The sequence below is a fragment of the Corvus moneduloides genome, chromosome 1 (assembly GCF_009650955.1).
Source record: "Corvus moneduloides isolate bCorMon1 chromosome 1, bCorMon1.pri, whole genome shotgun sequence".
In the NCBI taxonomy this organism is placed as follows: domain Eukaryota; kingdom Metazoa; phylum Chordata; class Aves; order Passeriformes; family Corvidae; genus Corvus; species Corvus moneduloides.
In genome coordinates this window covers 144,857,508-144,879,728 of record NC_045476.1, presented here as the reverse complement: position 1 = coordinate 144,879,728, position 22,221 = coordinate 144,857,508, and the positions used below count along the sequence as shown (strand labels likewise).

Below are 22,221 nucleotides of genomic sequence, written 5' to 3'. Positions count from 1 at the left end.
TACACACCATACAAGTGGAGCTGTTGTTGGACGTGAAGAATAAGCAGTTTGTATAGGTATCTCTGGGAAATAAAACTTCAAGGATGTCTCGGAAAGAAGAGTACTCCAGTAACAGCAGATGTTAGTGTGAAACCACCTTTTCTCATTTACTGTTTGTGTGTTCCTGCTGTGCTTTTCAGTAACTTGCTGCCCAGGCACCTGTTTCTGCTCCTCAGAAAACTCGGTGTAACAAAACCAAAGCTGTTCTTGTGCTTAGTCAGCCGTGCTGCACAGATCTCACCGCTGAACTTGTCTTACTCCCTGCCCTGGTGAGGCTTGAGCGTCTCTCACAAGGCATAAAAAAGCCGCAGGAAACAGATACAGCCCCGAGGAGCCCAGCTGGCCTGACTCCCCTTCCCATGCTGGGGAGTGGAGAGAGGGGAGGTCTCAGCCACTGTGGCAGACGGGTGCCCTTTAAAAAAAAACAAACCCAAAATTCTTAAGGGCATACGAATTCTTAAAGCAACACCGAAAGTTACCTTTTTGGAAAGGCGACACCCGAATCTTTTGAAGCTCTCTCTGCTTGCAAGCAGGGAGCGAAACACGCACCACTCGTGCATTCACTGGCAAACCCTTGGCGAGCGCCTCCAAGCGCTGCAACCAACTCTGTGTTTGTTACGCAATTACTGAGTCCTCCCCGGGGGAGGAGCGGCCTTGGCCATGGCCGTTCCCCCTTCCTCCGCCGGCCCCCCTCGCGGTGCAGTCCCGCCGGCCATGGGCGAGCGCCGGGGGCCGGCGGCGCTGCAGGAGGCGGCGGGCCCGGAGCGGGTAAGGCCGGCCGGGCCGGGGAGCGGGGCCGGGGCGGGCGGGGGCCCCGGGAGCGGCGCGGCGGTGGCGCAGCCCTGCCCGGCCGGGCTCCGCGGCCTCCCGCACTGCCGGGCGCTGCGCTGCCTCCCCGCCGGCCCGTCCGCCGTGGGGGCACCGCGGGCACCGGGGATCTGCTGCTTCGGACAGCCCTGGAAAGGGCACGGGCCCATCCCCCCCGCGCCCTTGTCCCGCTCGGGCACCGCGGGCCCGGGGAGCGCTGGCAGCACCTGCGGGGGATGCGGGCCTCCGACCGGAGGCCGTGGGCTGCTTGGCACGGGGTCTGGGCATCGCCGGCCCTGCCGCCCCGGGGCTTCTGGGCTTGCAGAGCTGCGCCTGCGGGGGCCGGGAAGGTAGAGCTCCTCCGCCCCGAGCTGCCATGGAGGCAGGTGTGGGTGTTGGTAATGTTCCTGGCTTCCCAGGCCCTGTGGACCAGGAAAGTCTGCCCCTGCGAGGTGTCTGAGCTGCTTTCTGGTGTCCCCCTAGTATAACCACGCTAAGGCAGGCTGAGGTGCGTGAGGAGAAGGGGTCTTCATGGCAGGGAGATGCACGTGGTCTTCCGGAACCCTTGTGTCTCATCAGTACTCGAGTATCCAAAACCAGGTGTGCCATGTTAAATACAAGTGTAAGAAACCCCTTACTGTTTTCCCCTGAACAGTGACACGTACCCATAGTGAAGAGGTGCATGGTGTAGTCAGTCCTGTGCATCCCCTCAAGAATGTGGAACCAGCAGGTGGCTCCTCAGACGCTGTGCAGTGTAAGCCATCTCTCCCGGGAATGGTGATGGTCTTCCCAGCCTCACTGCTGGCATGGCCTGTGCTGCCCAAGGCTGGCCTGAGTGCTTTGGGAGCTTGTGGGATGCACATGCAGCCTCTTACTAGGGTGCATGAGGGTTCATGGTCACATACCACTGAGTGGATGTGCCACATCACAGTGCTGGCTCTACCAGCACCTCTAGCTTTTTCCCTGGCTACAGCTGATGTAGGGCATGCAACTGTGATACCTGTACATGTAGCCCAGCAGCTGTTGCTGTGGGATGATGGTTGTATGTGTGCATATATGTTAATTATTTCCTAGTTTGCTGCATTTGAAATTAATGGAAGGAGTTTCAGTACCCCTAAGCAGTCTTTGTTGTCCATTTGGTTTATTGTCATCACCAGAAGAGCTTGTCTCTTGCAGTTGCGGAGTAACTGGGATATGATATACTGGAGTGTGTCCAGCAAAGGGCTGATGATTAAGAGACTGCAGCATCTGTCATACGAAGAGAGGCATGAGTGCTGGGACTGTTTAGCCTGGAGAAGACTCCAGGGGATTCCATGAGTGTGTGTAGATACCCAGTGGAGGGAGTAAAGGAGACAGAAAACCAGGCTCTCCTCAGTGGTGCCCCATGGTGAGACTAGGGGCATTGGTCACACACTGAAGCACAAAAGCTTGCATTTACATGTAAGAAAACACTTGTTTTTCCTGAAGGTGGTCAGATGCTGGCACAGGTTGCTCACAGAGGTTGTGTAGTCTCCATCCTTGGAGATACTGAAGCCTCACCTGGATGCAGCCGTGGGCAGTCTGCTCTAGTTGACCCTGCTGAAGCAAGGGTTGTCCTGTGCCCACCAGCTCCAGCTCTTTTATGCATTTAGATCATGTTGTCTGAACAGAATGAAGCACGTACACGTTATAAACTGGGTGCCCTTTGTTGTTATGGTGAGTGTTGACTGTTTTGTACACCATCATAGCAGTAAGAAAAAGATCTGGGGTGCAGATTGAAGGCAGTGTTGACCTAGTGACTGTTACCTTCTCCTGCCCCCCATACTCCTGCCAGTGCCCCCGGATGCAGGAAGGCAAGGCAGGGAATGCATTATGCTCCTTAATCACAAGGTGGTGATTGCTCAGAAGCCTCAGCAGTGATCATAATGTGCCATGCACTTGAAATTGAGTTAGAGAGGATGGGATTGTTTTGTAGCCACTAGCTGCCTGCCTGCCAATTTAGAGCCTGCCTGTGAAACTCCTCTCAGCCCCTGAAGGTGATCAGGGAGGTGGGTATAGGTTGAGCAGGAGGTTCCAGTATGGTGTCGTCTCTGTGACTGACCTTTCCTTTTTTAAAATTATAAAAAAAACCCCATCCAACATCCAAAACCATCTATTTAAAAAAGTATTTGTACAGTTTTTAAAACCACAAGCCAGTCAGCCTCACCTGAATCCCTGGAAAGATGATGGAATGGCTCATCCTGCAGTCTGTCTCTAAGCACATGGAAGAACAAGACAGTCTTGAGGAGTAGTCACCATGGATTCACCAAAGGGAACTCGTGCTTAACCAATCTGATTAACTTCTGTGGTGGGACGATTGGCTGAATAGACAAGGGCTTTTGTCTACATGGGCTTTAGCCAGGCTTTTGCCAGTGTCTCCCATGATACCCTCATAGGCAAGCTCAGAAAGTGTGGGCTGGGTGAGTGGATGGCGAGGGGGATTGAGCACTGGCTGAATGGCAGAGCTTGAAGGGTTGTGGTCAGCATCACAGGATCAAGTTGCAGGCCTGGTTGTGTCCTCCAGGGTTCAATGCGGGGCCCAGTATTGTTTAACTTATCCATCAGTGACTTGGATGAAGGGGCAGATGCCTCCTTAGCAAGTTCACTGATGGCACAAAGCTGGGAGGAGCAGCCAATATCCCAGAGACCTGTGCAGCCCTTCAGAAGGGCCTAGACCAGTTGGAGAGATGGGCAAAGAAGAACCATCTGAAACTCAACAAAAGCAAACGCAGATCCTGCACCTGGGGAGGAATAACCCCAGGCACCAGTACAGGATGGGGGCCAACCTGCTGGGAAGCAGCTCTGCAGAGAAGGCCCTGAGGGTCCTGGAGGACAACAAACTGTCCATGAGCCAGCAGTGGCTGGGCTAACAGGGAAGATTTTTGCAGTGTTTCCATTTTCGATGACAGCTGGTGCAGAAGCAGATGGAGCTGTTGGCTGCATGTCAGGCCCTGAGAAGGTGTGTGCTAAGACAAGGTGCCGAATGTGCCAACCCCAAATTCCCCCAATTCCAGTGAGTTATTGTAACCATCTCTATGTCCTGGGAAGTAAAAAAGGTCTTGCACTCTCACGGCCTTCAGCAGACTCTGCAAGATGATGCTGGGAAATCTGTTCATGTAATTGGGTAATATTTAAAAATATAATAAAGTGGTAGAATTGTAACCCAGAATGTGCTTCCCTGATGTATTCATTGGGCATCTGTGGTATGTATGCCAGCTATGCAATGTGCATGTGTGTTTGGGTTTTATTTGTTTTTCAAAATGTGAGTGCATTATTTGTTTGAGGATATTTTCCAAACTGAAGTAGAGGAATGCTTTTTATTATGTGCATAGTTACAAGCAGACTGGGTAGGGAAGGGACTTTGGCACCTTCAAGAGGGTAGAAATAATGGTGTTCAAACCATCAGCTCCCCTTCTCTGCTGTATTATACATAACACCTCGTATACTGCCTGTGGTTAGTTATCCTCTACAGCAGTGTCAGTGGCATCTCAGAACCAACCCAGAAAGGGTCCTGCTGGCTGCAATTCTGATCAGTGTGAGTCACCAGCCCTTCTGTAGAGGTTGCAATGTGCTGTCCTGACAGCTCTTCACAGCAGTTGTTTCTAGTAGGTGCTTGGTGACATGACTGCAGGGATGCAGGGATTGATCCTGGGAGCACATGTCCCCAGCCAGAGGGGAGGTGAAGGCCCTGCTCAGAGTGCCCCCCCTGCTACTTTTCACTGGCCTGTTTCCTAAATGTTGGCTGTCCCCACCTCGGCTGGGCTGGGAGCTCGCTGAGGAAGAGCTGTGCACAGATGTCCTCTGGGAGCCCACACAGAAGGATCAGCGTGGAGATGGGTGACTCCAGGCAGAGGTTTTCCTGCTGCCAGCTGCTGGGAAGAGGCATGTTGGCTTCATATTGGCACTTGAGGGAGAGGCTCCAGAGCAGCCTCCGGACCCGCGCTGGTGTGTGGGCTGCCCTCACAGATTGCATACACAGACCTCCATGCTGAGACTCGCTGTGGCACAGGGCTGTCCTCCATCAGCTGGCATTAGTAGCTGTGATCTCATGGCTTTCTTAAAAAGGTCCATCCAGGTCCTAATGGCTGAATGTAAAGCAGATGGCTGGGAAGTACCTGGGCAGTGAGCCTGGTGGGGCTGTGCTGGTTGCAGGCTGCAGCACCATGCCGTGACCTCACACATGTCTCTCCATGTGTGGTACCACGGTGGCTGATGTCTCCCGGGGCAGATTTCCTCTGCTTTGTCTTTGGCACACAGGTGTGGGGCGCTTCCTGGCGCCGGCACAGCTGGGAGGGGGCGGTTGGTGTGAGCTGTGCTGGGTAGGGCCGGGAGGACAGGCAGTGCTGCCGGGAGCACGGATGGAGGGCGAGGGGACACGTACTCCAGGGACAGGCAGCATGTCCACCCCAGAGGGGCAGGTGAGTGTCTGTGTGACATGGGTGAACTTTAAACCACGCCTTTTGGATACTGCGAGAAGGAGGAATCAATAATGGTAACTTTAACCAGAGCTGTGCTTTATTTTCAGAGCTCATCGAATGCTGCTGAAAATGGCTCAGGCCTTGACGAAGAGCCTCTACTCAGAAAAAATCACCGCCGGTTCGTCATCTTCCCCATCCAGTACCCAGACATATGGAAGATGTATAAGCAGGCTCAGGCCTCCTTTTGGACAGCAGAAGAGGTGAGCCCTGGGCTAGTGGGTTGGCAAAAGGCAATCAGACCACTGGGGTCCTGGTGCATCTTTCCTAGCTCTGCTGCTGCTGGCTTCTGTGTTGCAAAGGTTGGAGTTAATTGCATCGAACATGAGGTGCCAGGACCAAAGCAGAACTCCCTCCATCGACAGTGGCAAGCAAGCTGCTTCCACAGGGTGATTCAGCAGAGCTGTTTTAGACGCTTAGTTCAGGACGAGGTGGAATTGTGTCCTGGGGTACTTCTCTGGTTATAAAGAAATCCTAAGTCAGATGGCTCTGATTTGTGATCAGATAGCTCCTACCCTGCTGTGATCTCTGAACCTGCAACTAACTCCTTGCCCGTGTAAGATGCTCTGGGAAATTTCATGCTGTTCCCTAATATTAGGTACCTAAATTTCCAGAGAGATGGTGTTAATCAGGGACACTTGATAAAAATGCATTTAGCTGACTCCTTATTGCCCTGGTGAGGTGCTTGCCCCATGTTACAGTGCAAGCTCTAAGCTCTTCCCCAAGGTTGCTGGTTAGCTAGACCTGAGCAGTGCTTGCTATGCTTGCAGCAGTGCAGGCCTCTGAACACTGCACTGCTTTGGAGAGATCACCTGCCAGGGGAGCTGGTTGTTCCAACTCAAAGCTTATGCACTCTTTGCTTGTTTGTGAGCAGTGGTCTGCAGCTGCAGAGGAGTGAGATGAAAGCATTGGCAGGCTCTAAATAGACCAGAAAGCATCATGGGATGATGAGCAGCTGTTTGTGGAGGTGATATTTCATTGCCTGCTGGGTGTCTTGCTGCCCTGTTGCAGCAGAGCTTCATTTAAACCATTAAAGAAAAAGCACTTGAATTCCTGCCTTATCAGCATTTCCCTTTTACTCTGTTACTGGTTCCTTCTTACACTGTCCCACCATCTGTGGGTCCTCTGCATTTTTCACATCTGACTCTACTGAAGTGCTGCTTTGCTTCAGAAATCCTACAAACCAGCAAACAAAACAGGTCTATGTGAAGGAAGCTGTGGCTTTCTCTCATGGCTGGGGTTTGGTGTGATAGACAAGAGCAGTGGCACAGCATTTGCTCTGTACCGTTCTTCGACAAGATGGAGGCTGAACACCTGCCAAAGGCAAAGGTACCCTCAGTCCATCTTTTGGCACACTTAGGTATAGCTTTCTTGGAGTATCAGTTTTTATTTCAAGTACAGTTTAAGTGTCTCAGAGTGAGGTCTGCTTACTGGTGCATGTTCATACTTGTGACAAAAAGATACTAATGCTTTTCAAAATCTCATCTATTTATTCAATAGACACTGGTTTTTATTCCAAATTACAAAGTGTAAACTGTGAAACAAGTACATGATGTTACTGTTGCAGAGAGAGACAACAGAAGTGCAGTGTATCTGTTGTCTTTTACAGTCACAAATATTTGAATTTTCTATGTGTAAAGATTTGAAAGCAAATGCCAAAACTCTGCCTCAGTCACTTGACTGGGCTGCTTCTGTTTTTACAGAATGACAAATGCTGAAGGACAATAATGTTCTTTTTTCTTTTCATTAGGTTGATTTGTCAAAGGACCTTCCTCACTGGAACAAGCTGAAAGCAGATGAAAAATACTTTATCTCTCATGTTCTGGCATTCTTTGCAGCCAGTGATGGAATTGTAAATGAAAACCTGGTGAGAAAGACTTACAGAGGGCTTGAATACTTAGTCATGTTGTTGTCTTATTAACTTTCCATTTTGGCTTTTTCACATTAATGCATAGGTTTATTAAACGTGTACTTTTTTTTTCTTTCCATCTCACCTTTGTCAAGTGGAACAAGCAGCCTGTTCTTCTGGGAGCAGTGTTTGAGTTAAATTGGGTCAGCTGTGGCCATCAGAACTCCAAATCACATCACTCTGGGACACCATTTTTAAGTGCAGCCCCTGCTTGGTTATGGGATGTGCATTTCTGAATGAATTAATAGAACCACATATTTTTCCTGTACTCATGTTAATTGAAAAGTAGGGAATACAGACCATGGCTGTGATATGTATTCCTCATTTTGGTAAAATCTGTTTTGTTCTCACTGAATGGCATCCTAGAATCTCTTGGGGCTGCAGGTGGGTGCTGCTAAAAAGGTAGGGAATTCTTCCTGTTGAGATCTGTTCTGGGCTGGAGAATATCTCGTCACGGATTAGCAGGGGTATCTATCTGCAAATGCCCAGTTTAATCTCAAGTGTTCGAATGTTTATAACATGTAGAAAATGTGTGCATGTATTGCATGAACATGCCTTATGTCATGCTGTTTATATTTCTGATGATGAACAGGAAGTCTGAGGCTTTGTTCAGTGCGAAGTGTTTAGTATTGCATTACTTTTCTGTTCTCCTGTGTACGTGTGCCCTCATGCTTCAGCTCTTAGATGTATTTACTGCTTTATTTTCCTCTGCACCACAGCTGTCCCATTGACACGTCTGTGAACAAAGTAGGACCAAACTGCTCCCATGCTGTCTCTGTAGCAGAGATCTATTGTCTCTCCTGTTAAGCTCAGAGTAGTGTTGTGCAGGACTGTTTTACTGTACTCATTGCCATGCTTTCTGGTTTTGGTAGGTGGCACGTTTTAGTCAGGAGGTGCAGATCCCAGAAGCTCGTTGTTTCTATGGCTTTCAGATTCTCATTGAGAATGTTCACTCAGAGATGTACAGCTTGCTCATAGACACCTACATCAAAGATCCCAAGAAAAGGTAAACCTCTGGACGTGTTACACACGTGTCACTGAAGCCAGTGGCACTGCTGTTGGGCAGCTGCAGCTGTCTCCTGTTTCATGCTGACTTTCTGGAGGAGTTGGGGAAGGTTCCTTAAAGCTTTCAAGGCTTGCATGCCTCACCCCCAAAATGGAGAGGAGTATTACTGACCAAGGGTTGTTGTGAGAGTATCAGAAGGTTAGTGAATATTTGTATAAATCTTTTACTTCTGCAGGCATGGACTATGTGAAATGTTAAAGGTTAGATGAGCTCCTTGAGGTTATCACGCTCCTGTGGTGCTTGCTCTTACATCAGCAAAGGATCAGCCCGAGGAAATCGAGTGCTCATGATCAAAATGGTGTTTCTCATGTACAGCAGTCAATGTATTGCATCCTTTCAGCCTTTTTGTTGTCAGTGCTTTTTAATACAACTCAAACTGCTTATTTTTGAATGATTGAGTTCTTTGGAGAGTTCCATCACCTTTGTTGTCTGAAGAAGTTCCTAGTCCAAACAGTAATATGTTTGAAAAGCAGCATTTTCCCTCAGAGACTCCACCATGGTGATGGTCAGGCAGCACTTTCTTTCCCACAGTGGCATCCTGTGTTGGTGATGGTGGCAGAGCTGCAGGGTTTCCTTTCAGGTGTTCAGCATGGGAACAGAGTCTGTGCACATGGGAGTTGTCCAGTTCCTTTTGTGGAGTTGGGCAAGATGAGGTTTTGTTTCGTGGATAAACTGAAGTGGCTGGCTTCAAGTCTGAGAGGCACTGTGGTGTGGTGGGTGAGCACTCCTGGGATGGGATGTTTGAGTTCGCAGCTTGCCTCTCCTGAGCCCTTCTGCACATTTGCCTCCCTCTGCCCTTGTTATCAGAGATCAAGTAGTGGTTTAACCTGGCAGGCAGCTAAACACCATACAGCAGCTCACTCACTGCCTGCCCCCACCCAGTGGGGTGGGAGAGAATTGGGGAAAAAAGTAAAACTGGTGGTTTGAGGTAAGGCAGTTGGATAGCACAGAAAAGGCAAGTAATAATAATAATGATATACAAAACAAGTGATGCACAATGCAGTTTCTCACTGCCTGCTGACTGATACCCAGCCAGTTCCCAAGAAGTAGCCCCTGGCCAGCTTTCCCCTTAGTTTGTATTCTGAGCATGACATCGTGTGGAGTATCCCTTTGGCCACTGGGGGTCTGCTGTCCTGGCTGTGTCTCCTCCCAGCTTCCTGTGCCTCCCAGCCTGCTCACTGGTGGGGTGGGGTTAGAAGCTGAAGAGTCCTTGACTTCATGTAAACCCCGCTTAGCAACAACTAAAACATCAGTGTGTTATCAACAGAATTCTCATTCTAAATATAAAACACAACACTGTACAACAACTAGGAAGAAAATTAACTCTATCCCAGACAAAACCAGGACAGATCATCACCCCTTTGGGGTGGGAATGGTCTCTTACTTGGGTTAGTTCAGAGCCTTGCATAATCCTCTCTCTGGTGGAGCTGGAAGGGACAACCAGGGCAGATTTACATAAATCACTATTTTGATGTTTTGTCTCTGTTTTCTTCTATAGGGATTTCTTATTTAATGCCATTGAAACAATGCCTTGTGTTAAGAAGAAAGCAGACTGGGCTCTGAAGTGGATCGAAGACCGAGAATCCACTTTTGGTATGTAGCTTTTTTAAAACTTGTTTCTGTTGCATATATTCTGTTGTTGGTGCTCTGTGAGTAAGCTGCACCCCTGGAACATGAAATGAAATTCTCCACAGATGTAGTGGCTTCTGGATCTCTGGTTTAACTAAAGAACTAGAAGTAACTTCTGGTGAGCATGTATGTTTTTATCTTCAGTTAGAGAAATACAGTAATGACAGTGCCCCCTGAAGTCATGTTATGAAAAATGCTTGTAGATCTCTGTCCTTTTTGTCTTTATACTGAACAACCCTGGTTTCCTCAGTTTTTGCTTGTAGACCTTCTTTTCTAGTTTTGATTATTTATTCTAGTTGGTTCTTATTTTGTACTTGGTGTTCAGAACTGGGCAGCTGAAGTCTTGCAAGTCCAGGCATTTTCTGTGTTCATGTTCATATAGACAAATCAGTTTTTTGTAACTGAGGCATGACTGAGCCTGGACCAAAAAGATTCAAGAACCATCTATTTCTGGTGTTCCTGGTTTGCTGTTGGGACCAGGTTTCTAGTTTTTGTATCTCATTTCAGAGCTGGGGCACTGGCTCAGCTTCCATCAGCATGCTGCAGGGCATCCTTTCCAGTGTTCTGCATTCTTACAGTGTTGACTCTGAAGGGTGTGCTGTAGCTGGAATGCATAATGGGTGCACTTTGGTGAAGTTTTTTAAGCAAACATCCTCTATATTTCAAGAAAGTGTAGGAGATGGAGAGATTCAGCTTGGTGAACAAAATAAATCTGAACATCATTCTTTTGTGGCATCTGTTCACAGCTCTTTTTTGAGAGGGGTTATTTTTTGTAGCTGTACATTATTCTGTCCTGGTGCTCCCACTGCCTCCCCAGTCTGACTTTGCTTGCTGTGTGTGGAGCCCCTTCATCATCCTTTTGTTTGGCTCCCAGCAGTGTGGGGTGTGCCAGGAATCAGAAGGTTCCCTAACTTAAAAAACAGTTTAGCCCCTGCTCCCTGCCCCCAAACTTCATGCATTTTATCCAAATAAGTAATCAGGCTTGTGCTTCATTAAACCTGTATTTTATGAGCAGCCTTTCTCCATTCCTCTATAGAAATAACCAATGAGATTTTTAGTGTTGCCAGAAAAATTCTCTCCCTAATAACTTCTGTGATACTTGTAAGTTGGTATTGCTCTCTGTGCTTTTTTCCTAACTCGAATTTCTTCAGATGAGCCAGCAGTTGATATTTGTATCTCATAGAAGAAGTGGGACATCTGGCTATTTTGGGTTATCTTTTAACAAAATTCTATGCAGTTCTTATTGGGAAAAGGCTCCAGAACTTAGTGCAAAAGCTCTTAATGTTAGAACATACACAATGAGCCTGTGAAGTTGTTTGAAGTGGTGTACATGGAATGATGTGGCTTCACTAAACAGTCAGATGGTCTTGTAGTCTGAAGAAATACATTCCTGTAGAGAGCAGGGAGAACTGGGACCAATAATGCCTTGCTTTCCTTGGATTAAAGGTGGGATAGCACAAATAGTTATTTGAGTCTTGGCTTACATTCTGTAGTCTTTCACTCTTGTAAGAATACGGTTTTATGTAGATTCCCAACAAGAAGAAATTGTGGGGTAGGGGTTTTTGTTTCATTTTAAGAGATTGACTATTTTCTTTGTTCTGTCAGTTAACACAGCTGCTTTCTGGCCTTTCAGGAGAAAGAGATAAAGGAGTACTAATGTCTTGGCCACTCTGGACAATTACATTCTTTTGCTTCTGATCTGTGTCAGTTTCAGTGGGTGCCATGGTTCTTCAGTTCTGCTGGGGTTGCCTCTGGCTGAGTGCTGTGGGGTGTGTAGACCCTCTGTGGCTTGGGATCTGCTGCTGGATGTGGTCAAAGACAGCATCTGGTGCTGCAAAGGGGATTGCTCCTCTCCAGCATCATTCTGTCTGATGCAAATGGTGCATCTTGCTGATGAGCAATACAGCAATTTGTGTCTAATGAAAAATGTGTTATGTTAAACAGGTGAGAGAGTGGTTGCCTTTGCTGCAGTGGAAGGCATCTTCTTTTCGGGTTCCTTTGCTGCTATATTTTGGCTGAAGAAGAGGGGCCTGATGCCTGGACTGACTTTCTCCAATGAACTTATTAGCAGAGATGAGGTAATGTGGCATGTCTTACACACTGTTTGGGAAGAAAAGGGAGTTTCCAGGGGAAGAGCAGAATTATATTCATGAAGAACCCATAGTCTTGACAGAGAAAGGGGAAAGAAGCAGACCTTTACCAATAATTGCAGAATCATAGAATAATTTAGATTGGAAAAGACCTTTAAGATCACTGAATCAAACTGTTAACCTGCCACTGCCAAGTCCACCACTAAACCATGTCCTTAAGTGCCACATCCACATGTCTTTAAAATACCTTCAGGGATGGTGACTCAACCACTTCCCTGGACAGCCTATTCTAATAATTGCTTGACAGCAATTTCCATGAAGAATTTTTTTGTAATATCCAGTCTAATCCCCTGCTTGATGCAACTTGAGGCCATTTCCTCTTGTCCTGTTGCTTGTTGTTTGGGAGAAGAGACTGACCCCACCTCACTACAACCTTCTCTTACGTAGTTGTAGAGTGACAGGGTCTCCCCTGAGCTTCCTTTTCTCCAGCCTAAACACCCCCAGCTCCCTCAGCCAATCCTCATAAGACTGGTACTCCAGGCCTTTCACCAGCTCTCTTGCCCTGCCCTGGACACGCTGCAGCACCTCAATGTCCTTCCTGTAGTGAGAGGCCCAAAACTGAACACAGGATTCAAGATACAACCTTGCCAGTGCTGAGTACAGAGGGACAATCACTGCCCTGGTCCTTCGGCCTTGCTATTGCTGACACAGGCCAGGATGCCATTGCCTTCTTGGCCACCTGGGCACACACTGGCTCATGTTCAGCCACTCTCAACCAGTACCCCCAGGTCATTTTCTACTGGGCTGCTTTCCAGCCACTCTGCCCCAAGTCTGTAGCACTGCATGGGGTTGTTGTGGCATAAATGCAGGACCTGGTATTTGGCCTTGTTGAACCTCATACCATTGTCTTCAGTCCACTGATCCAGCCTGTCTAGATCCCTCTGCCTTCCTACTCTCTGGCAGCTCAACTTTCCTACCAAACTTGGTGACTTCTGCAAACTGACTGAGGGTGCACTCAATCCACTTTACCAGGTCATTGATAAAGATATTAAACAGGACAGGCCACTGGAGCCAGTAATGTATATATATATATCTGTATGTGTGTGTATATATATATATATATATGTAGCATATATAACATAACATAACTGAGTCCTGGGGAATGCCACTTGTGGCCAGCCACCAACTGGATTTAATTCTCACCACATTTTTTGGCCTGGCCATCCAGCCAGTTTTCTACCCAGCAAACAGCATTAATGAACGTAAAGCCTGGGTGCTGCTGAGTCCCTCAACAGAAATACCTGTTTTTAAAGGGAGTAAACATAAATACTGGTGTCGCAGTTGTGGTTTAATCCCAGCCAGCAATCAAGCCCCATGCCATCACTCTCACTCCCCCACCAGTAGGACCAGGGAGAGAATCGGAAGGGTAAAAGCTACAAAGCTCATGGGTTGAGATGAAGACAGTTTAATAGGGAAAGCAAAAGTCACACACACAAGCAAATCAAAACAAGGAATTTTCAATTTAATTCACTGCTTCCCAGGGACAGGCAGGTGTTCAGCCATCTCCAGGAGAGCAAGGCCCCATGAGGTGCAACGATGATTTGGGAAGACAAATAGCATCACTCCAAATGCCCCCCCCCCTCCTTCTTCCCTCCACTTTATATATTGAATATTATCTTACATGGTCTGGAATATCCCTTTGGTCAGTTTGGGTCACCTGTCCCAGCTCAGGACAGGTGTTGAATCTCCTCCCAACCTCCCATGCACCCCCAGCTTCCTCACCAGTGTGGCAGTACGAGAAGCAGAAAAGGCCTTGCCTCTGTGTAAGCCCTGCTCAGCAATAGCACAAACATCTCTATATTATCCACCCTGTGTTCAGGCCAAATTCAAACCATACGTGAAGAAGACCAACTCTACCCAAAACCAGCACACCAATGCATATAGTATTATGAAAAAGGTGGATTTTTTAAATTGAAGGGAATGTTTGTTTTCCTGTGCTGTGAAGGAGGGCAAAGGCCCAGCCACTCAAGGAGTGGGGTGGAATTGCATGGGCCCCCGCTGCAGGGTGGGCTGGCTGGAGCAAGGACCTGGATAGTGTGTGACTCTGAGACTTGCTGTGCCTCAGCTGCTTCAGGCAGGTTCAAGTGTGCTCCAGGTACCACTCTCGACCTGCTCCTGGTTGTGGGTCCCGGAGCTTGCAGACAGCTGCCTGCATCCATCACCGAGCCAGCTGTGGCAGTTTGCTGCAGAAGCAGCAGATACCACCCCTCTCCATGGTCTTGTGTTGCTGCACAGCGACAGAATCTCCTGGGAGGGGGCAACTACAAATCTGCCTTTGAGGAGAGCGCTTCTTAAGGTATGAAGTGTCTGAGGGGCTGCATGTCAGCACACCAAATGTGACAGGCTATGTGCTTACAAGTGCCCCTTCTTTTCACTGGTTCCTTCCTTTCTTTTTCCTTGCTCCCTGCAAGTTGGTAGCTGTTGTTTATGGCTGGGGACTGTGCACTGCACTACTTACAGCACTGTCAGCACTGAAAAAGTAGAAAGATCAGTTTTGTATGCAGTATAAACATGCTAGTGGTTGTAACTTAGCAGAGTTGCTCTTAAAGTGTAAAGAGCTTTTTCATAATGGAAGTAATTTTCATGGGTTAGATAAACTGCTTTGAAATGAGATATCTTACGATATGTCTTTAAAATACACTTTTGAAGAAAGTGATATGATGAGTAAGAAAAAATAAGTAGTTCTTCAGCCTTCACCTTCCTTGTGTCTTCTGTGAGTCATTATGAGCTGATACATTTGAGTGAGGCAGGATTTATTACAAGGATCACTTGCAGGTGAATGAGTGTAACTGTACTTCTTTGCAGAGTCGAGCACCAAAAGACTAAAATTTTCTTGAGCTCTGCTGGCATAATTCCAACTGCAGTGCTGTTACAAAGGTTAAAGCTTGGTGCACAGAGCACCTGCATTGAAACCCAGTGTCAGTAAAAAGAATCCACAATGGAAAACTACAAACTGTTTTTTGATGCACCTGAACAGATAAATGATTAACGCTCAGAGTGTATTTTGAGCTGCAGACTCTGTTCCCAAACTGTTCTTGAGCTGGTGGATCTCTGATACTTAAAGGTGCAAAGCTGGTAGGAGCACGAGTGAGCAGAGCACACTGGTTCATGGGAGAAGCCAGGCATGTCCTGCATCCTGATGGTGATGTTGCCCTGGATTAGACCATGGGAAGCCCTGCAGCAGGCAGCTAATGCTGTTGTTAGTGGGGGGGGATACTTCCCAAATTACGTTATTTCAGGGCTGTTTTGTGACCTGAATCACAAGGATTTTACAGCCTTTCTAAAAAGGTTTTCACAGAATCACAGAATTGTTAGGGTTGGAAGGGTCCTCTGGAGATCATCCTGTCCAACCCCCCTGCCAGGTAGGGTCACCTGGAGCAGGTGACACAGGAACGTGTCCAGGTGGGTTTGGAATGTCTCCAGAGAGGGAGACCCCGCAATCTCCCTGGGCAGCCTGTACCAGTGCTCTGTCATGCTTGACATAAAGAAGTTCTTCCTCATGTTGAGGTGAAATTTCTTGTGTTTTAGTTTACAGCCATTGCTCCTCGTCCTGTCTCCAGGCACTACTGAAAAGAGCCTGGCACCATCTTCTTGGCACCTCCCTGTCCTGGCTTCAGCCAAAGACAGGGTTAATTTTTTGCAGTAGCTGTGAGGCAGTAGAGCCTGGAGCTGTGTGGGCATGGCTAAGACCCTAATGTTACTGGGTACCATCTCAGGTCATTGACAGGGGTGGGGAAAAGGGACTCCCTCTCCTGCTTTTGAGAAGAAGGGCATTCCTTCCAGTGGGAAAAAACCTAATTGGGGAGAGCGGGTAGGTATTTGGCACTGGTTTTCCATGTAAATAGTTTCTTTGTCTTATACATTTTGTTATTGATATTGCTGTTACTGTTCCTTTTGTTACCATTGTTATTTCCAGTAAATTGTTCTTACCATTCCCATGATTTTCACCTTTTGTGCCTCCGTCTCCAGAGCAGGAAAGGGCAAGGGGAAGCTGGTGTAGCGAGCAAGTGGCATCTGGTTTGGAAGAGTCTTGGTGGGGGTACTGAACTAGGGAGTACCATTCCTAAACCTCACCACCACCTTTGAGATAATCATATGCATTAAAGAGATCCCCTTTCAGTGTCCTCTTCTCCAGACTAAACAGACCCAGGTCTTGCAGTCTCTCCTCATAAAAAAGATGCTCCAGATCCCTCATCATTTTTGTGACCTCTGCTGGACCCTCTCCAGTAGCTTCTTGTCTCTTTCCTACTGAGGAGCCCAGAACTGGACAGCAGTCCAGATGTGACCTCACCAGGGCCGGGCAGAAGGAGAGGATCACCTCCCTTGACCTGCTGGCCACACTCTTCCTGATGCACCCTGAGATACCCTTGCCCCTCTGGTCACAAGGGCACTGCTGGCTCAGTCTACTTGTCACCCATGGAGACTCCCAGGTCTTTCGCAGCAGAACAGTTCTCTAGTCAGTCAGTCCCCAGGTTTTGTTTTGACCCTTGTTAATGATAGTATTGGATTGTCTTGTAGCCCTTAGTCTGCCAAATCCTTCTGATTGTTTTCACTCTGGATGTGCCCTCTTGGTGCTTATTGGCTGTAATCACCACCTTGCTGTTGAGAGGAGAGATGGTAGTGCAGTCCTCCTTTAGTCTGGCAGTGGTGGGTATGGCTGAAGCCAGAGCATCAAGCTGTACCCAGGCAAGTCAAAGAGAAGCTGAGGCACCTCTTGGAGCATCTGGCTGGTACCCTCTGCAGACTGTGAGGGATTGCTTGTCTCCTGAGGTTTTCTTACCTTAGCAGGAGACTTTTCTGGAAACCCTGGAAAGGAGCACAGTTCGTTAGGCTCTGTGTAGGATAGCTGGGTAAAATGAGAAGGGGAGTTTAGCTGGGGCAGAGATGATTTGTTAATCTTGGGTTTGGTGACTCTAATCTGAATCTGCCTTGTTGAAAATGCTGTTGGGAGAAGCAAGGGAAGAAATACTACTGGAAGAATTTAAATAAAGCTTTATCTCGAAGCAAAGAGGAGGTAAACAGCCTATTTTAACTCACAAGTAGTTTTGCCAGTCTTGATGTAGAGGTCTTTCTGCAAAATCAACCCTGACAGGAAGCAGGGCTCTGTGTGGGATCCCTCGCAGTAGAGCAGCCCTCAGAAAAATTTTACCGGAGAAACATGTATGCTGAGCATTATTTTGGCGTAGGTGGCATGTGTTGGATTTGAGATGTTACTGCCTTGTAAACTACAAGTCCACACTACAAGTGATAACACTAAGACTCAAAAAAGCAGGAGGCTGGGAAACTTCAACTCAGATGAGGCTGCCTGAAAATAAGAGCGAACTATGTGGAGGAGGGGAAAACTGACTGTTTTTTTCCATTGTTCTCTTATTTCAGGGTCTACACTGTGATTTTGCTTGTCTAATGTTCCATTATTTAGTGAACAGACCGTCAGAAGAGCGAGTCCGTGAGATCATCGTTAATGCTGTAGAAATTGAGCAGGTAATCCTGGCTGTGACAGCATCATGGGCAGCACAGATCCAGTCTGATGCGTGAAATAAACAAATTAACTTCTAACTTTTGGGATTTCGTGTTTGATACTTGGCTCAGGCTTGGATCCCTGATGCAATTCTTTCCCTCTTCCTTAATGGTGGCAAGAAGTCAGAGACTTTCTGATTCAGTTGTCAAACAACTGGGGGAAGCTGAAGCTGGCAACTGGTTTTCTCCTTAATGACAGAAAGGAAGGAAAGCTCTCTTATTTGATACTGAATAGAATAGTTCCAGTTGGAAGGGACCTACAGTAATCATCTAGTCCAACTGCAACTGTCTCCTAGAGAGGAGTTTGTTTACATCTGTCCTTTCAGGATCTTTGTCTCTCCTTATTGTATTCACATCTCTGCTTGTCCTCAGGAGGAGGCAGGGTCTGTTCTGACCACGTGTATCATGCTGGGTTCTGACTTTTTCTGAGGTTGATGTCAGGTTCTTTCATGTGAAATGCTGCCCTTCTGCAGGCACAAGTTTCTGCATGGCTGAGTATTTGGCAGGATTTTAGTTTAGTTTTCTTTCCTGTTGTCATCTAACTCCTGTGATGATGACAAATGCTCCTGCTTGGTCTCACAACACTGACAGGTATTGCATCAGTTCCTAAACACGCATATGACTGGGTTCAGCACTCATATATATCACTGCTGTCTCTGATCTGTCATTCTATAATGGCTGGAAGCCAGGAAAACTGGTGATTTCTGGATTTATCCCTGTTCCCACTAGTATGGTCCGTAGGTTTATTGAAGTTAGAGCTTAAGCTTACAGTGAAGCTTATGCTGGAGGACTGGGGAAAGGCAGATTAGAGGGGCAGTGATAAAAATCTTGTGCCTTTTCCAGAGTAATAGGCTAAAAATAAAGGAAGATACAAACAATTACTGAAAACAGAAGATACTTTTTGAATTTAGTGATGCAAGTTATTTATTCAGACAACTTCCTGGGGAGCCTGAACATCACAAATTATATTATTGTGAAACACAGGTGTCTTCTCTCCTTTTTCTTCTTAAATTTAATTTCTCTAAATGTCATCTGTATTTTAACTTCTAGGAGTTTCTAACAGAGGCATTACCTGTGGGTCTGATTGGAATGAATTGCACCTTGATGAAACAATACATTGAATTTGTTGCAGACCGGTTACTAATGGAGCTTGGGTTTTCAAAGGTAAGAGATGCAATTGCCCCAAATGCTGGCCTGCCAGTGCAGCCCAGGAAAGCTGTCAGCACAAAGCACTCCCTTGTCCTGCTGGGGAGCAGGCCATATTTAGCACAAGGACTTCTGTGAGTGACAGCTGAAACCACAGCATTAATACCTATGCTTCACTGTAAAAGAACAAGAACAATTTAGGCCATTGTTTCCCTTCAGCTGCTCAGCAGGTTTGGGATGGGAAACATAAGCTGTGCTCAGATGCTGCAGTGCTTGAAGAATAACAAACCCCTTGCACAAGTGAACTTCACCACAGACCAAACTCCTGGGAGTGGCAGTACTGAATTTGCTTAGATTGGTGTCCATAGAGCCTACAGGATATTGCAGCTGGAGGCGGTCTAGTTTGAAAGAGTTTGACAGTTTTGTTTGTTGTGGGGTTTTAAAGCATTATTTTCCTGTCAGAATCACCGGTGTAATAGTGTTTTTCTTCCCCAGGTCTTTCATGCAGAAAATCCTTTTGATTTCATGGAGAATATTTCTCTGGAAGGAAAAACAAATTTCTTTGAGAAGCGGGTTTCGGAATATCAACGTTTTGCTGTTATGACAGAAACAATGGACAATGTCTTCACTCTGGATGCAGATTTTTGACAAATTGGCAAATGAATGGTGACTGTTTCCCTCTCCTCATCTCCCTTTTTGCTGTGAAGTTAACTTAATTTCCTCTTACGGAATCAGAGTCTGCTGGGATTTTTTCTTGGGTTTTCATGTTGTTTGTCAGAGGAGTAAATATATTTCTCTCTGTGTCATTTGAATAAAAAAGGGGGATCATTTATAAAATTTATATGGCTTTGTAAAAGGATGGCCTTTTTAAGATTCCCTTGACTCATCTGCTGTCAATGCTGTCTTTAAAAATGACATGGATACTACTACTTTTTTAACACTTCATGTTTTAAGAAGCAAACTGCATATTTACCTCATGTTATGGTATTTTAGTCTGAAAACTAGATGAGGTGTCACTCCATGTAAAAATGTTGCTATAAATTATTTTCCTGTTTTCTATTTTCATGTTTAGAGATTTTGTCTAGAGTAAAAGCTCTTCTGTTTCAGCCTGCTGCAGATACAGTAATAATTGAATGTGGGAAGACATTAAGGAGGTCTGAACTGTAGAATATTATTAAACCCAGGAATTAAGTTTGATCTCCCCATTAACCTAGGCTCTGTATGAAAAAAATTTTTACTCTGTTTGGAAAACTGATGGGTCTTGGTAGGCATTTAATTCAAATACATGTGATTCTTGTCTTACAGCTGTAACTGAACAGGTCAGTGGACTTTGAATGGTTCTTGAAAAGGCACACCTGTTAACAGTGGAGAAAAACCACATGCTGTAGTTCTTTGGCTTGTGCTGCCTGTTTTTCCTTGCTTCACTGATCAAGTGCCTTATTAAGCAGTCTGTAATTGTGTTGTGTTTGTAATCATCTGACACTGGAACAGCCAGCTGTGGGTATTGTCAATCTTCCCACTGTCGTGCTAGGTGATTTGCTGTTCCCCTTCTTGGTTGCACTTGTGCATTGAAGGGGTGAGAAGACATATCATTCCAAGGGACTATCCCTTGAAGTGCTACGAACGTACTACTCCGGCTGTAAGGAAGCACCCAGTAACATATGAAGGGATGTCAAGTTGTGTGTTTAGTGTCAACCATTGGAACCATTGTCACAGAAGAGCTTCTGAAAGAAGTTATTAAACCTTTCAAAAACAAGCCCAGAAGTAGTATGGAGTAGCAGCATCTTACAAAGGACTGTTGTTTGGTTTTTGATTGTGTGCCTGAAAACTGTTTGTCATTTCTTGCCATCACACGCAGAGAATGGAGCAATTGAAGAATGGCTAATGTGCTGCAGTGGTACTTGGGGTGTGAGGGATGCTATTCAGCTGTACCTTGTTTATCTGCAAATAGATAGGCTCTTTTTTATTCAAAGATGGAGTGAGTGTACAAGAGCTAGACAAAGGGTTCTGCTTCATTAAACCTAAGCATTTTTCATAACGTTCAGCATTTTGTGAAAGGGCTTTTGTAAGTCTTAACTGTTGCAAACATCTTGTGCTGCTTTTGATACACCTGGCATGAGCTGAGCTGACAGCACAGGGTTATCAGTGATGGGGTGGTGTAAGTGTTATTTCCCTGCCAGCCCAGATCAGCCATAGTCCTGGGTACCTGAGTTTCATGAAACAGGTCCACTGCCTTAGCATAGTTCCTAGTGAACAACTGTCCCTGCTATAAAAATAAGCAGCAAAATTGACTCTGTTTTTTTTAGTCTCTGTAAAAGATCAGGAGTATGTATGGAACATGGAAATGGAACAGCTTTTTTTTCCTAGAGCAGAGCCTGTGTCATTTGACTTAAGGTACTTGGAAGAGGGCAGAGGGGAACCTGGAGAATACAGAGAAAAGCTGGAACTGGTGGCCCTCACTAACATCCTGCAACTGCAAGAGGACTGTGGACTCAGAGGGAAAATCCAGCACCTTTTGGAAATACTGAGTTGATAGGGAAGAAAGAGAAAATATTGTAAATGGGTGTTGTTAGAGCAATGGAACCTATCATGTCACTGAAAATACTGAAAAGCATTTATTTTGAGTCTTGTGAATTATGATGAGTATAGAGAGTATTCTAATATGAAACTGCAATGTGCTCAGGTTCTGTAAATGTATATGAGATACCAAAGTCTGGTACAACAGCTCCCATTCAATTTGTGTGTAAAATATGTGTGTAGTTTCAATAAAATTTGAGTGTGGGTAAGCCCATGCCTTCATTTACAAGTTCCATGCTTCCTTGTGCAATCCAAAGTGATAAAGTTGGGATGTGACAAAGTAAGTCAGTATTCACAGCTTTTGGGTTGTGGGAGAAAGTTAAAAGAGCTCCACATATTGTCTTGCTGTTTTTGGAGCTCTTGACTTGCTCTTTCTTGTTCCTGGGAATAGGTTTTGCAGTCTAGTGAGCAAACAAGTGCGTTTGGTTTTTGTTTGTTTGTTTTGTTTTTAATTGGGATTTTCTGGCTCAAGGAGAAATGTTTTGGGAGTCTGTAAGATTCAATGAAGAAACACTCCAAAAATGTGTTTTCAGTGGGTGGTACCTGATCTATCAAGGTCATCATGCCCTGACTGCCTGGGCACAGCATCATGTGGTTCAGCCCCTGAGCTGGGGCTGGCCAGGCACCTGCCTGAAGCCAAGCACTGGTCACCTGGGTCTGAGCTGGCATAGCTTCATACCTGCTTGTGTCAGCACTCTCAGGGCTCTAATTTTAGAAGTCTTGTTTGTCCCTGCAGCCCCTTTGTGCCTCCTTGAGACAGGCATGAAGGGCACAACATCTGTTCTCCCACCAGTGCTGGGTACTGGGCAGAAACCCAGTGTGCCTCTTAGGGCTCTGTGTGTCTCATGCTGTGGCCCTCAAGCTTAAAAAAGCCTGATGGGTGTGTGT

General features: G+C 46.4%; 1 protein-coding gene across 2 annotated transcripts; it reads left to right on the top strand.

Moving 5' to 3' along the window:
• The first annotated feature begins 530 nt into the window (after positions 1-530).
• Positions 531-21,564, top strand: RRM2B (ribonucleotide reductase regulatory TP53 inducible subunit M2B). Of its 2 annotated transcripts, none has more exons than XM_032130544.1 (9): positions 531-807; positions 5,390-5,542; positions 7,090-7,206; positions 8,121-8,254; positions 9,813-9,907; positions 11,888-12,021; positions 17,470-17,574; positions 18,661-18,774; positions 19,252-21,564. In XM_032130544.1, the coding sequence occupies exons 1-9, from the start codon at positions 700-702 to the stop codon at positions 19,402-19,404; spliced, it is 1,113 nt and encodes a 370-aa protein (XP_031986435.1). In that variant the 5' UTR covers positions 531-699; the 3' UTR covers positions 19,405-21,564. The 2 variants fall into 2 exon arrangements, with proteins under 2 accessions (XP_031986435.1, XP_031986423.1); XM_032130532.1 differs by lacking the exon at positions 531-807 and adding an exon at positions 4,028-5,282.
• Positions 21,565-22,221: the final 657 nt, after the last annotated feature.